The sequence below is a fragment of the Microtus oregoni genome, unplaced genomic scaffold (genome assembly GCF_018167655.1).
Source record: "Microtus oregoni isolate MIOR12 unplaced genomic scaffold, Mior012 000055F_ref0000237, whole genome shotgun sequence".
Lineage (NCBI taxonomy): Eukaryota > Metazoa > Chordata > Mammalia > Rodentia > Cricetidae > Microtus > Microtus oregoni.
The window spans coordinates 8270545-8283568 of NW_024543831.1; the positions used below are offsets into that span (position 1 = coordinate 8270545).

At 45.6% G+C, this 13024-nt stretch overlaps 1 protein-coding gene across 2 annotated transcripts; it reads right to left on the reverse strand.

Moving 5' to 3' along the window:
- Positions 1-4173: 4173 nt before the first annotated feature.
- Colca2 (colorectal cancer associated 2) lies at positions 4174-8725 on the reverse strand. 2 transcript variants are annotated; one of them, XM_041638744.1, is made up of 4 exons: positions 8653-8725; positions 7572-7626; positions 6024-6253; positions 4174-4613 (listed from the first exon to the last, which is right to left on the reverse strand). In XM_041638744.1, the coding sequence occupies exons 3-4, from the start codon at positions 6228-6230 to the stop codon at positions 4242-4244; spliced, it is 579 nt and encodes a 192-aa protein (XP_041494678.1). In that variant the 5' UTR covers positions 6231-6253; positions 7572-7626; positions 8653-8725; the 3' UTR covers positions 4174-4241. The 2 variants fall into 2 exon arrangements, with proteins under 2 accessions (XP_041494678.1, XP_041494677.1); XM_041638743.1 differs by lacking the exons at positions 7572-7626; positions 8653-8725 and adding an exon at positions 7304-7333.
- Positions 8726-13024: the final 4299 nt, after the last annotated feature.

Genomic DNA, 13024 nt, shown 5'->3' on the forward strand with positions numbered 1-13024 from the left:
GGGAGAGAAAAGGGAGAAGGGGAGAATGGGGGAACTTGGGGAAAAAGGAGGATTGGGATAAAGGAAGGTTGGATAGGGGAGCACGGAAGCACAATTCTTAGTTAAGGGAGCCACCTTAGAGCTGGCAAGAGACTTGAACCTAGAGTGGCTCCCAGATGCCCAAGCCGAGGTCCCCAGTTAGTTCCTTGGGCAGCTGAGGATAGGGAACCTGAAATGACCCTATCCTATAGCAATACTGACGAATATCTTGCATATCATCATAGAACCTTCATCTGGTGATGGATGGAGACAGAGACAGAGACCCACACTGGAGCCCTGGACTGAGCTCCCAAGGTCCCAATGAGGAGCAGAAGGAGGGAGAACATGAACAAAGAAATCGGGACCACGAGGGGTGCACCCACCCACTGAGACAGTGGAGCTGATCTATTGGGAGCTCACCAAGACCAGCTGGACTGTGACTGAAAAAGCATGGGATAAAACTGGACTCTCTGAGCATGGCGAACAATGAGGGCTGATGCCAAGGACAATGGCACGGGGTTTTCAACCTACGTAATGTGCTGGCTTTGTGGGAGCCTAGCCAGTTTGGATGTTCACCTTCCTAGGAATGGACGGAGAGGGGAGGACCTAGGACTTACCACAGGGCAGGGAACCCTGACTGCTCTTTGGACTGGAGAGGGAGGGGGAAAGGAGTGGGGGGAGGGGGAGAAGGGTGGGAGGAGGGGGAGAAGGGTGGGAGGAGGGGGGAGGGAAATGGGAGGCTGGGAGGAGGTGGAAACTCGTTTTTTTTTTTTTGTTTTTCTCCTTTTCTCAATAAAAAAAAATGAAAAAAAAATTGAGTCGCCTTTTCAATCCTTCCCTATGCTTTTAAAAGCACTTACTTAGCATTTGGTTTATATTGGCTAATATTCTCAGATGGTTCTAGAATAATGGTTTTATTCATTCATTTAAATTCCCAATTATAATTTTATAAAATGTCTCTATTCTGTTAAAACACAGCTGTGGTTTCTACGGCGAAAGGTCAAACTCTGAAAAGCTCATTTTTCTAGGCATAATATATAGAGCATGTACTCTATATCCTTCGGGACCACATCCTCACGAATCCTGTTGCATGAACTCATATTAGAAGGATTGTGACATGGGACAAGTTCTTTCGTCTCTTTAACTTCAGTGTCATCATTAATAAAAATGAAGACAATGCTAACCTGACAGTAGTGGGTTAAGAACTGGTACATGAAACACAGGTCCACAGAAAGAACACTGAGCATGTAAGTGATGAGTATTGTGCTAATAGGTCCTTCCAGTGAATGGCCAAGCACCGAAAATGCAGTGTAGACAAAGGGCTGAGATAAACTTAGGAACATGCAGGCTCCTGGCCCCACCCTTACTTATCCTGTCATGCTTTCTCACACGAAGGCATTGGTATGTTGTTCATGTGTCCAGGTACATGGTTTAGGCTGTCCCATGCTGCTGGCAATGAGCCATTCCAGAGCTTCTAGGTGAGTTACGGCAGGTGTTTGGGCCAAACACACACAAGTAATATTCTACTATTGATCTGGCCCCGAATCTAAATTTCTGGAGAATCCTTAAATATTATTTTAAAGGGAAGGGATTATCTATCTGTCTATTGTTATCTATTACTAGCCTCCACACACAATAACTAACACACCACACACATGTGCATACACTTGAGCATGTTTGCATAACTCTGAGAGAGGAGAGAGAGAGAATACAAGAAAATAAGGACGTCAGAAAATGCATTGCTAAAACTGTAAGGGAATTGATTCAGAAGGTACCAAACTAATGGGGAAAGGGGAGAAGGAGAATGTAGGAGGAGAAAGAAGAAGAGGAATGGGGGAAGAGAGGCAGAACAGGAGGAGGGATGGAATTTAGAGCAGGGATGTATTAGTGGCAGCCATTGGGCAATGTTTGTTCCGCTGCTCTCTCTTGGGGACAGCTGCTGGAGATGGGATGGAGAGACTTAAGGGCCCTTCGACTGTATGAATAGGCATTTGTTGGCTTCAGGCCAATATCAATTTAATTTCAAGCCATTAAAAGTCTAATTTTATTGGCACCTCAGAAAGGCAGCAATTGTTCCATTTCTATGGCACAGCGATTCTTTGAGGCAGGTTAAAACCTGTCCTGTTTGCTCAAGCCTGATAAAGGACAGATGATGTCATTCTGAGAGCACTCCTGTCTTCTCCCAAGGACAAGTCCACCTAGTGGCAGTCCTCACACTACCCTGGGGGCTTAGCATTTCTTTTTTTTATTTTTTAAATTTATTTATTTATTAAGGATTTCTGCCTCGTCCCCGCAACCGCTTCCCATTTCCCTCCCCCTCTCCCGATCAAGTCCCCCTCCCTCATCTGCTCGAAGAGCAATCAGGGTTCCCTGACCTGTGGGAAGCCCAAGGACTGCCCACCTCTATCCAGGTCTCATAAGGTGAGCATCCAAACTGCCCAGGCTCCCACAAAGCCAGTACGTGCAGTAGAGAAGCTAAATAAGAAGGTGAATCCAAAGACAAACACATAGGCATCCTCATGAATATTAACCTTCATCAGGCGATGAAAGGAGACAGAGACAGAGACCCACATGGGAGCACCGGACAGAAATCTCAAGGTCCAAATCAGGAGCAGAAGGAGACGGAGCACGAGCAAGGAACTCAGGACCACGAGGGGTGCACCCACACACTAAGACAATGGTGATGTTCTATTGGGAACTCACCAAGGCCAGCTGGCCTAGGTCTGAAAAAGCATGGGATAAATCCGGACTAGCTGAACATAGCGGACAATGAGGAATAATGAGAATTCAAGAACAATTGCAGTGGGTTTTTGTTCCTACTGCACGTACTGGCTTAGCATTTCTTAAGCTTCACACCCTGGTGTCTTGTGGACAGTTTGGTCCTTCCAGGAGGCCAATAGAGCTGAAAACAGGCCTTTGTGTGGGGTTTAATGACTTCAGAGTCGACTGAACGGTACTTCACAGAAGGTGGCTCAAATGTCTTGCCACCCCAGAGTAAGGGGTAGAGTTTGGATGCTTACTGTCTGGGAGAATCCGAGCCATTGACTTAACTTTTATGAGCCCCAGACTCCTCATTTTGCTCTCAGTGTTCTTATGAAGAGCAGGTGGGTTAATGCCTGAGAAACCTGCACACGATATAGCACCCAGAAAGGACTCAGAGAATTGCAGCTGCGATGCCAATGGAGCTCCATGAATCAAAAGGTGGGGACAAGGGAAATGCACCCTGGATTTCACCTCTGTGATTATGTCCTGAGCTCCAGATGCCTTCAGCAAACTGTAGTTTACCAGTGGAGTGCTACTCCACGTGGGATACTTTCTGTGACCTGGAAGACAGCTGGGCTCCTTCATAAACTGATTGGAGGACGCGAGCTCTGAAAGTCAGCTGTAAGCGACACAGCCAATCTTCCAAATCACACATGTGTAAGCATGTGGTATATGTATTTAAGGATCTAAGGCAGGAGTTCAGGAAGAGAAGACAACCACAAATCTGAAGTCTGCACTGGATCTACTGTATGGCAGATGTCAAGAGAAAGAAGGTCAACATTTGTTGAGAAAGTTTACAACACAGTATTTTGGAAACACAAGAGAGTTTCCTCAAAGTTAGCATTGCTGTAGGTAAAGTGTGTGCTTTTGGCCACATTAGCATTCCATTGACTAATGCTGGATAAAAGAGACAAATGACTCATCGTATCTTTGTCTGATGTTGCTCCAAGATGTACATTCTTAATTAGCCAAAGCAGGTTTCTCCTTTCTCAGCCTCTTAGCAATCCCGACTCCTCTATCCCATGGCATCCACGGCATTTCATCATATTAGAATAATTTTAAATGCACACCTAAGTTAGATGAAACTATTCAATTATAGTTAGCGGTTTCCTGATTAACTGATAATATTGAAATCAAACGATACTATTACTGCAAATTGAAAAAAAAAACAAAATATATTATACAAAGTTATTTATTAGTTTATAAAAGAGTTTGTTCGTTACATCGAGAAGCAAGGCACGGGGAAAATTCCATACAAAAACTTTTATCAGTGAGTGTATAAAATAAGTGTGGCACAAGACCAGTTTGAAGGCTTTCTATCGATCCCTACACTAGTATCAGGAGGTTAAAAACATTGAGATGTCAACTGTACGTGGGTTGTTTTGTGAAGGGTTGAATGTTTACATCTAGATGCGGTAGAGAAACAGATGTGCCCACGGCACGCTCCAGGGTGGTTTTTACTAACTGTAGCAGATATCACAGCTTGTTTCCCTCTTATAGAAATCACCAGTGATGGCTGCCGAGGGGGCAAAGTCCACATAGTCTGTGCTGGGGTAGAAGAACTCTGAGGTTCTGAGGGCATCCAGATGCTCTGCTTCACAGGATGCCCAGTAGCAGACCGGAGGGGTGGCTGGGGAGAAGTGGTTGTCCTGGGAGTGAGAAGGCCAAAGGTGGTGGTATGTGTAACCTTCCTCCGGGAGGCTGTGGGTCAGGGAATCCAGGGAAGGCGGAGAAGTATAATTCTCTGGAGTGTAGGAAGGCGGCTGAGCTGGCGAGTAGCTGCAGTCAAAGGAGCCAGAGAGGCTGGAGGAATCCGAAGGCGATCCTGGAATCTAGAGAAATGAAAACCAGGGAACAAAAAGCTTGGTAACTTAGACAGGATCAAAAGTGTGGATTTAATTGTGCAAAGTGAGAAAATCAGGGGTAAAAATAAGCCTCAAGCCGTCCACTAAATCCTTAGAAGTAATCTCGTTTGCTGACTGCATGATTTCACGACACTACATCCTATACTCCCCTTTCTTTTCCCCAACAATCAATTGCCTTGCTTCACTGCCTTCCTTTGTTAAAACCATACTTTGCAGGATGTTTTGTTCTTAAACCACACAATCTCACTGTGTCTCGGGTCACCTGCACTTCAGATCCTGCTGCACGCCACAGTGTAAGCTGCAGGTGGCACCTTGGAGGTGTCTCCACACCCTTGACCATGAGAAGCCAGGTAAACACACAGAGGTAAAGACTGAGGCCTCCAGGGCCCATCAAAAACACCCCAAGATAAGAAAACCCATCCTCTGTCACCACTGTATCTCCCCACTCCCAGCTGCCAAAGACCTAGCACATCTTAAACAAGTTTAAAATCATCAATCTTGGAAGCAGAGCGGACCCCGCGTGTTAGGTCCCCATGCAGACATGCATTCTGTGGAGTTAATTTCCAGTCTTCTCTAAACTCAGTCTTTCCATTATAAAGACTTTTTGACAAACTAAAAGAAAAATGTATTCACATTTCTTCTTAAAAGAAAAAAAAAGCCTTACATTTAAAACTTTAAAAAATTACAAATTTCTAAAACATAGAAACAATCTTACTCATTTTAAAGAGAACCTATTTCTGAACATTTGAGATCCATTAAGAACAGAAAATCCAAATTCTTTCAAAGATTAGGACTTTTTAGGTCTTTGTTTGAGGAAAGGTCTCCGGTAGCCAAGGCTGTACTTCCACTCAGCACTTAGCTGAGACTTGCCTTGAACTCCTAATCCTGTCTGTGCCTCCTACATGCTGGGATTAAAGGCCTACACCACAGCACTGCCTTACTTTCTCAGCCTTAAATACGTTGCTTTGCTTATGGCAGACCAAACCAGCCAGTTAGTAGAGCCAATTCGCCCCTCAAGTCAGGCCCCATTAGGATATTTGCTATCATGTATATATAGCCTCAATCCATTTTAAGAACATAAAAATCTAAGGGCTATTTTTTAAACTACTGATTTCCAAATTAACAGTCTTAACTGAGTAGCACAGGGGGACCTTTTTATTGCCAGATATCCATTTACTTGGAAATCATTATAAATGTGTATTCAAAGGTTTATGCCTTTCAAGGTGCCCACACATTGAACTTTAAATGCTTCCCTGACTATTTCCTTGTTGATAACATTTGTAAGCTTTCTCACGAGATGATGCAAACGCTTCTACAAAGCATCTCTACCCCACAGTTAGCAACCATCAGGTTCCAGGAAGGATACAGATGAATTACCAGGCTCTGGTTATAGCAGAAAGGGGCCACTTGACAGCTGTCTGGGAAATAGTGGGGAACACTTGGTGCGGTGTTGAGCAAGGGCTCCGGGATTGTCTCTGTCTGAAGGTAGGACTCAAAGAGCTGGTCGAGGCAGCCTGGACTTTCTTCACAAGAGACACAGGTGGAAAATTCTCGGGGTTGAAAATAACTGGGCGTGGAAGACATTGGTTCTGGTTCAAAATACAGTCCTAGAAGAGAAAGGGAAATGATTTTTGCTGAAAAATTGCAAAGTAGATTTGAAAAGAGTTTTTTTTTCCTATTTATTTTATTTAGGAGCAAAGGGTAATTGACGAAATTCTCTAAAAGTAAACAGTTTAGGAATTTGGGCTGTTTTAGTTGTCTTGGGTTAATCCAAGTACCAGGGAGACATGTCCGATAACACTAAATATGGTCAGGGTAAAATATAAACAATGCGTAGTGGCCTAGCCTTCATCTAAATGTAACATTCAACGGAGAGCACATGCCTCCGCTATTTGGAGTATGGAAGCATTGACATCTTAACTCTATCTGCAGTCCAGGGAGACTTCCCTGAAGCCACAGATGGACTTGCTGTGGGCTTTGGGAAACCTGGTACTATCCTCTTGATTCAGGATTGCTGCTTCCCTAAACTGTTGGTGTATCAACTTAGAATGCCGAGGAGAGGGTTTTGAGAAATGACATTAACAGTGATGCCTACACTAAAACTGGAAGCCTAGAAAGCAGAGTAAAAATCGATAGCTCTTTGCTTGGAAGTACAGAACCAAAGCGTCTTATTTGTGGACATGTTAAGAGGAGAGAGTGCAAAGGAAACAAAAGCGATAGCAAGCCAAGGGGAATAATCTGACACACGTCACCCCCTTTCCAGGATAATAAGAACAGTCCCCAAGTGTGATAATTAGTCTCAAAGGTTCACAGGGGAGAGGTTTAGAGAGAGCCCCTTAAAGGGACTTAGAGAATTCCCAGTCTCCTTTCAGGTTAAGCTAAAGTGACGTATTTGGTGGGAACTGCCATAGGCACAGGCTTCCTTCTGTACAACCTCCTTAAATTCTTAGCTGCTGAGTGTTTATGTAATGGAGTTATTCATATTGGGCTGGGGAAACTTACACTTGTTTGAACTGCGTTCTGGGAAGAGAGTTAAGAGTGGGAAGGGAGCCCCTGTCGGCTGGAAGCTAAATGATTAAGAGCAAAGGCATCATTCTGGATATTCTGATCCCAACTCACAGTGCACTAAGAAAAGACAACAAAATTCTGAAACAAACCCTGATTCATAGTGGAGTTGACTTGCTTGGAGACCAGCAACTGGGGATAAATATGAAGGACAAAGTCTTGGGACAGAATAGACAGTACCGGATGAGGGCAAAACTTTGCCTTTCTTTCTTTGCTGGGCTTGCATCTGGAGTCACCTTCTGATTGGTTGGATTCCAATTAAATGGTGGTGCCTCTCTTAACCCCTGAGTCAGGATCTGAGGGCTTCCGAGATGGACTTTTGCAGGGGGTTGAGGCAACTGGAGAGCTGGTTGTACTGACCTGCAGGCGTCGGCGTGCTGGGGTCTGGAAGGTGGATACTGCTGCTTCCTGACAGCTGTCAAGGCAAGAAGAGAAGCTTGAAGCAAAGGGAAGCAGGCGCTGGCTGCAGGTCTGCACAGGGGAGGCTGGGCAGGGGCTTCTCCTTCTGCTCTGCTGCGGGAGTGGGGGGTGAGGTAGGAGGGGTGGGGGAGGGCAAGCATGCTAGCTGCAGGTCCACCCTGGGGAGCTGGGCAGGGGCTTCTCCTTCTGCTTTGTTGAGGTAGGTAAGACAGACTCCTTCTTCTAAGAACATGGGGCTTCTTTAAATAAAACCAGCATGATAGTTTAGATTTGATTTTATATTTGCTTATTTGGGGAGTGTATGTTTTTGTTTTTTTTTTCCTAACATTAAATTCCTTGCTAAAATGTTAAGTGATTAATTTTGATAAAGGTTAATGTAAATAATTTTTGTTACAGAAATATAACAATTCAAGAAAACTCAGTAAGCAGCCTTTTTATTAATCAATTTATTTTATAATGAATAAGAATTAACATTTACTTAATCCAACTATGACTTTAGCCAATACATTTCCTCTAGGTTTGTATCTACTACTTGGTTTCTTAGTCCTAGCGATTCATTTCCCCTAGAGAAATTAATAATAATGAGACATTGTTTCTAGATTTGTTAAATCTGAGATGCTAAAATATTCACATTTATGGCCTTTAAAATATAAAAATAATTTCTTGAAGTAGTATTTAGTGATTCAGAACCTATACACATTTGAGTTCATAGCCAGAACAATTTCAGTTCTTTGCATATTTCAAAAAACTGTTTTCTATACAATTTACTTTTAAAAATTATTGATTCTAAATGCTGAAAATTCCTAAGACTGAGCCTTTTAAATACTTAAAGTTAAGCAGCTTGCCTTTTACCAGCTGAAAGGACAATTACACTAACCGAGCCATTTGGGATGTTTCTCTTTTAGATTTCAGGCGGTGACTTTAAATTTTAAAGGGACCAGCGAGCACGCGCCGGGTGCTGTTGCTCTGGGCTAGGAAGCTACTCACCACACCTCTCTTGGGCTGCCAGGGATATACTCACTGCTGTCCCCTGAGCCACCTGCAGGCGCGGCACAGCCAGCCATGGCTCAAACAGGAGGTGTGCTAATTTTGAAAACGATCCATGGTGTAATGTCATGAACCAGGAAGCTGGAAGCCTTTACCTGCTCTTTATGCAAATATTTGACTGCAGTTTGAGCTGGAGGACTTGGGAGGAATGGGTCTTAAAAAAAATCTGCTTCATTGTAGGGCTGGTTTTTAACCCCCTGCTTCCCCCATTGGTCTGTTTGCTCGCTTCCTTGTTATCACCCAGAGGTATGTTTACAATATCCTACTTGATATTATCTTTCTAGCCCTCAGTTCACTTTCTATTTTGCTCCAAGAGTACAAAGAATAGCTCCTCTCTCTTAGATTTCAAACAGCACACAAATCCACAATCGACAGTATATAAAAACACATCAGGGGTATTAAGAAACAAAAACAATTAGTGCTAATTTTTTTTATCTTTAGATAAATACTAACTTAAGCTTTTCTTTACCTAAAGTAAAAGAAGTGGTGTGTGTGTGTGTGTGTGTGTGTGTGTGTGTGTAATTTGATATGGCGGAAATAACTTTTTAAAATTAAATGTACCTGTCTGACACATATAGTTTCTTCTGGTCACTAGAGGCTGGGGTCATCTAGCTCTGTCTGTAACCACCATTCATGATGGCTCTCTTAAAATTTCAGCTACTGCTCTGACTTCATAGCAAAAATCAAAACAGACTTATTTTTGTTTTGCAATATTTGGCACAATAAATTCTCTCCTTGGATAACTGTTTCTCAGAGACACCCTTTAACACAGAATGAACTGGATACAGTCTCTGTTAAACTAGGAAGATCTGCATGGAACAGGCACACATTATTCTCCCTGGAATGGTAACTAACACCCTTGCCGACTTAGTACACTGTTGGAGAAGCTCCAGAATCTGACATCTTTCTCATTGCTCTCAGAAAGAGATTTCACGTCTGGGTCTCCTACTGCAGCGCTATATTCATTACTCAAGTGCTGTAAAGGGCAGGGATGAGTGAGAAACTCCTAAGAAGCAGAGTAGAGACTATTCTAGCAAGCAGTGTATGTTCTTGATAGACATTGCTTTTGAAGTCCCTCTTCATTCTCAGAGGAAACTCAGAAATGTCAAATCAGAACTCTCTTAGGACCGGAACCTGGTCAAATACTTCCTCTTACTCTGCTAAGGAGCCCACAGTGGCCACACCAGCTATGAGGATCGAACAGGGACAGTATTGCTTTGCCCAGATGGGATAGATGCTCCCGGTACAGCCGAAGCAGAGCTCTGCCAAGTACAAAGGCTCCCTGCTGAAAGATTGTGTTTTATTGTAAACACCTTGGTGGGTTGATTTTTGTCTGCAAAAGCCCTTTCCAGCTCCCTTCTCCCTAGTTTTATTCATGGTATAGCTATGAACCATTAAGGTTATTAAACTACCACTTAGTATGATGAGTTCAGAGAGGTAATACTGAAAAATAAGACCACCTCGTCTCTGCCTTTAGCCTGTTATCAACTTCAAGACTTAGCTGTCATGGAGGAACACAGATTTCTGGTCTATTTATGTCATCTGCTCATTACAACCAATGAAATAATAAATATATGAGTGCTTTAAGAAAGAACACTGCAAATCTCCCTTTGCAATGTAAGGGAGCCACCTGGAATTCTGCAAACTGCGAGAACTAATCTTTCTAGCTCTAGATACCAAATTCATAGCAAATATACTTGAACTCTAAGTTCTGAGCCAGGGGTATACTATACATTAGTGTGTACTGGCTATTCACCCTTGGTTGGAATTTTCTTTCCCAAATAATATCTGTTGTGCACTCACTGTGAAGAATTCTGTTCTAAGTACTTATACAGCCCTATTAGCTTTCGGCTAAAAGATGGGGGGAATTGACAAAAGAGAGTAAGTTCATGTGCAGGGGGCATGAGCCACAGTCACCGAGAACTAACCCCAGTTTCTCTGGCTCAGAAACCTATGTCACCATTCCTCCACAGTGTCTCTCTCCAATTGCTGGAGGAGCCAAAGTCCCCTCCATGAAGTTTTCCTTGGAACACGAACAGCCCCACGTGGAGACGAGGGCCTGTGGTAACTGACACATGTGATTGGAGTCCTAGCTGTCTGACCCTCTTTCCACACCCACACGTGGCTGCCCACGAGCAATAACAGTATCCTGTGCCGGAGGCCCTTAAGATTGAACTTCTTCTTGTTGGTGGAGGAGCACACCTAGTGTACATGGTTCGGCAGCTGCCCTGTGCACTCTGGTAGTGTATTGTAAGTGGCAGGGTACCCCATGGTTTCCCAGACCAGTTTTGTAACAGTTCTGTGTATTTTTAGAGACAGGGTCCTTTTCTTCTGGAGACTTCCAGTGACTGGTGATTTTTTTTTTTCACAAAAATGACCTCAGAGTCTAAGTTACAGAGAAGCTAGGTGGGTTTGAGTTTGTGCGGGCTGTATCTGTAATCTGTCTTAACACTGTAACAACGTACTTACCTGCTGGCTGCCTCTCTCCCTTGCAGAGGACCAACAAGCCTTCCACACTCAACTACCAACAGTGAGCGATGAGCCTCCCACAACCCTGAGCCCTACACCATGTCCCACATGTTTTTGTGACTGCCTGTGGTAACCTGGGAAGAGAAGTTGTAAGGATCCCTGAGCAGGGCTGTGCTTGTGGGCGGCTTCTACATCTTCCCAGACACAGGGCTAAAGGAAGCCAACCGGGGCCTGGGGGTGGGGGAGGGGTTGTGCTTACGGTGGCCCCTGAGGTGGCCTGATGTGCCCTTCTTTGCTGCAGTAGCTCTTTCACTGTCATCTTCACTCGGACACCTTGATACACCTTCGGTTTTTCTGCAGGAGAGGCAACCGGGTGAATATGGTCAACCCCAAAGTTTGGGTATCTAGGGGTATAGCGAGGGTCCCGTTGTTAAGGCTAGGTTACCCATGGCCGAGTTTCTTCTACCTTGCAGAACACAAAGAGAGTGAGAGAGAGAAAGTGAGGGAGGGAGGGAGAGAGGGAGGGAGGAAGGGAGGAGAGAGAGAGAGAGAGAGAGAGAGAGAGAGAGAGAGAGAACTCTCCCAAACTTGAAAAGGTGCAGACAAGCTTCAGGGTCTTAGTGGGAACAGTTCCCATGGGCATCTGAGAATCTAAGAAGTCATTCACCCCTGGCTGGGCCTCATTCTTAGTTCAGTACAAGTTGTGCTGTTCTGGAATGTGGAGGCAGGTTCAGCAAGCCTACTATTTTGGCTAAGACAGTAAAATCTGGGGTTCTGACTGAGCTTGTGGACCTGGGGGAGCTCTCTGATTCATAGCAACTGACCTCCCATACCTCATCATAATGTGAGGTACATATTGTGAGACCTCCTCTGCCCCCACTGTATTCCTCCTCCATCAGGCCAGACATGGCTTCTGGGGAGGTACAGCCGTTAGTTGTGGTGCCCTTGGTCTGGAATTCCCCGCCTCCCCACGACAAGCAACAGGGATCTGGGCAGCCTGTCCAGACCCTGTGAGGTACTTTGGATTGACCCCCAGAGAATTTCCTCTTGTCAGCCCTTTTCTTTTTCTAATTCCCCTTCTTTCTCATCCCCTTTCTCCTTCCATTCTCGGACCCTGTAGCTTTCTTTCCACTCCTTCGGTTTCTGGGACAGGTACTTCTCAGAGAACTGGGCTGTGGAGATTTCTCCAGCAAGAGCTGCAGTTCTGAGTAAAGGCATCCCGAGGCTCCCTAGGACCGCGCAGTCGCCTGGAGGCCGCCCTCCGGAAGGGGCCGCCCCTGAGCCCGCAGAGCTGGGCCGGGTGGCCTGGGAGAGCCCAAGTGGCCCGCCGCGCTAGGCGGGGGGTCGGCTGGGAGGGACCTGTGACAGCCTGGGTGCAGAGCGCAGTGAGTAGGTCTGGCTGGTTGTTAGGCCAGGTTAGACCGGGTAGATGCCCTTTCCAAGCGGGGTTTGTCGAAGAAGTCCAGGGTGACTCCCGCCTCGACCTTGACCCAAGAGCAAGCGCTTGGGAGCAGCACGGGGAGGGGTGGAGCGCAGTGGTCCCTGGCCTGGGTATCTGGCGACAATGCCAGGCCGCCAGCGCCTCGCCTGGTTAGTGCTGGGACCGCGGCTGGACAGCTGGGAGACCCCCACCCACGAGCCAGATCTGAGAGCTAGGATCCCACAGGAAAGCCTTTGCGCGATTCTTCTTCCCGATCCTGGGAATCGGATGTCCCGCCGCAGTGCCAGGGCGCGCCCTCTCGGCTCCGGTCTCCTTCCCCCATCCCCCTCCACCCCCATCCCCACTGCCTGGCTTCGCTCCGGGGATCTGTAGGCTGCGAGCGCTGCCTTGGGGGTCTACGCGGAGACAGCCCCAGCCCAGCTCTCTGCCGAATGCG

What these genes read in the sequence shown, in the direction of transcription:
- Colca2 (XM_041638743.1), bottom strand. An exon ending in TCTGCTATAACCAGAGCCTG is followed by an intron (nt 4,614 to 6,023) that starts GTAATTCATCTG and finishes TCATTTCTCTAG; the next exon opens with ATTCCAGGATCGCCTTCGGA.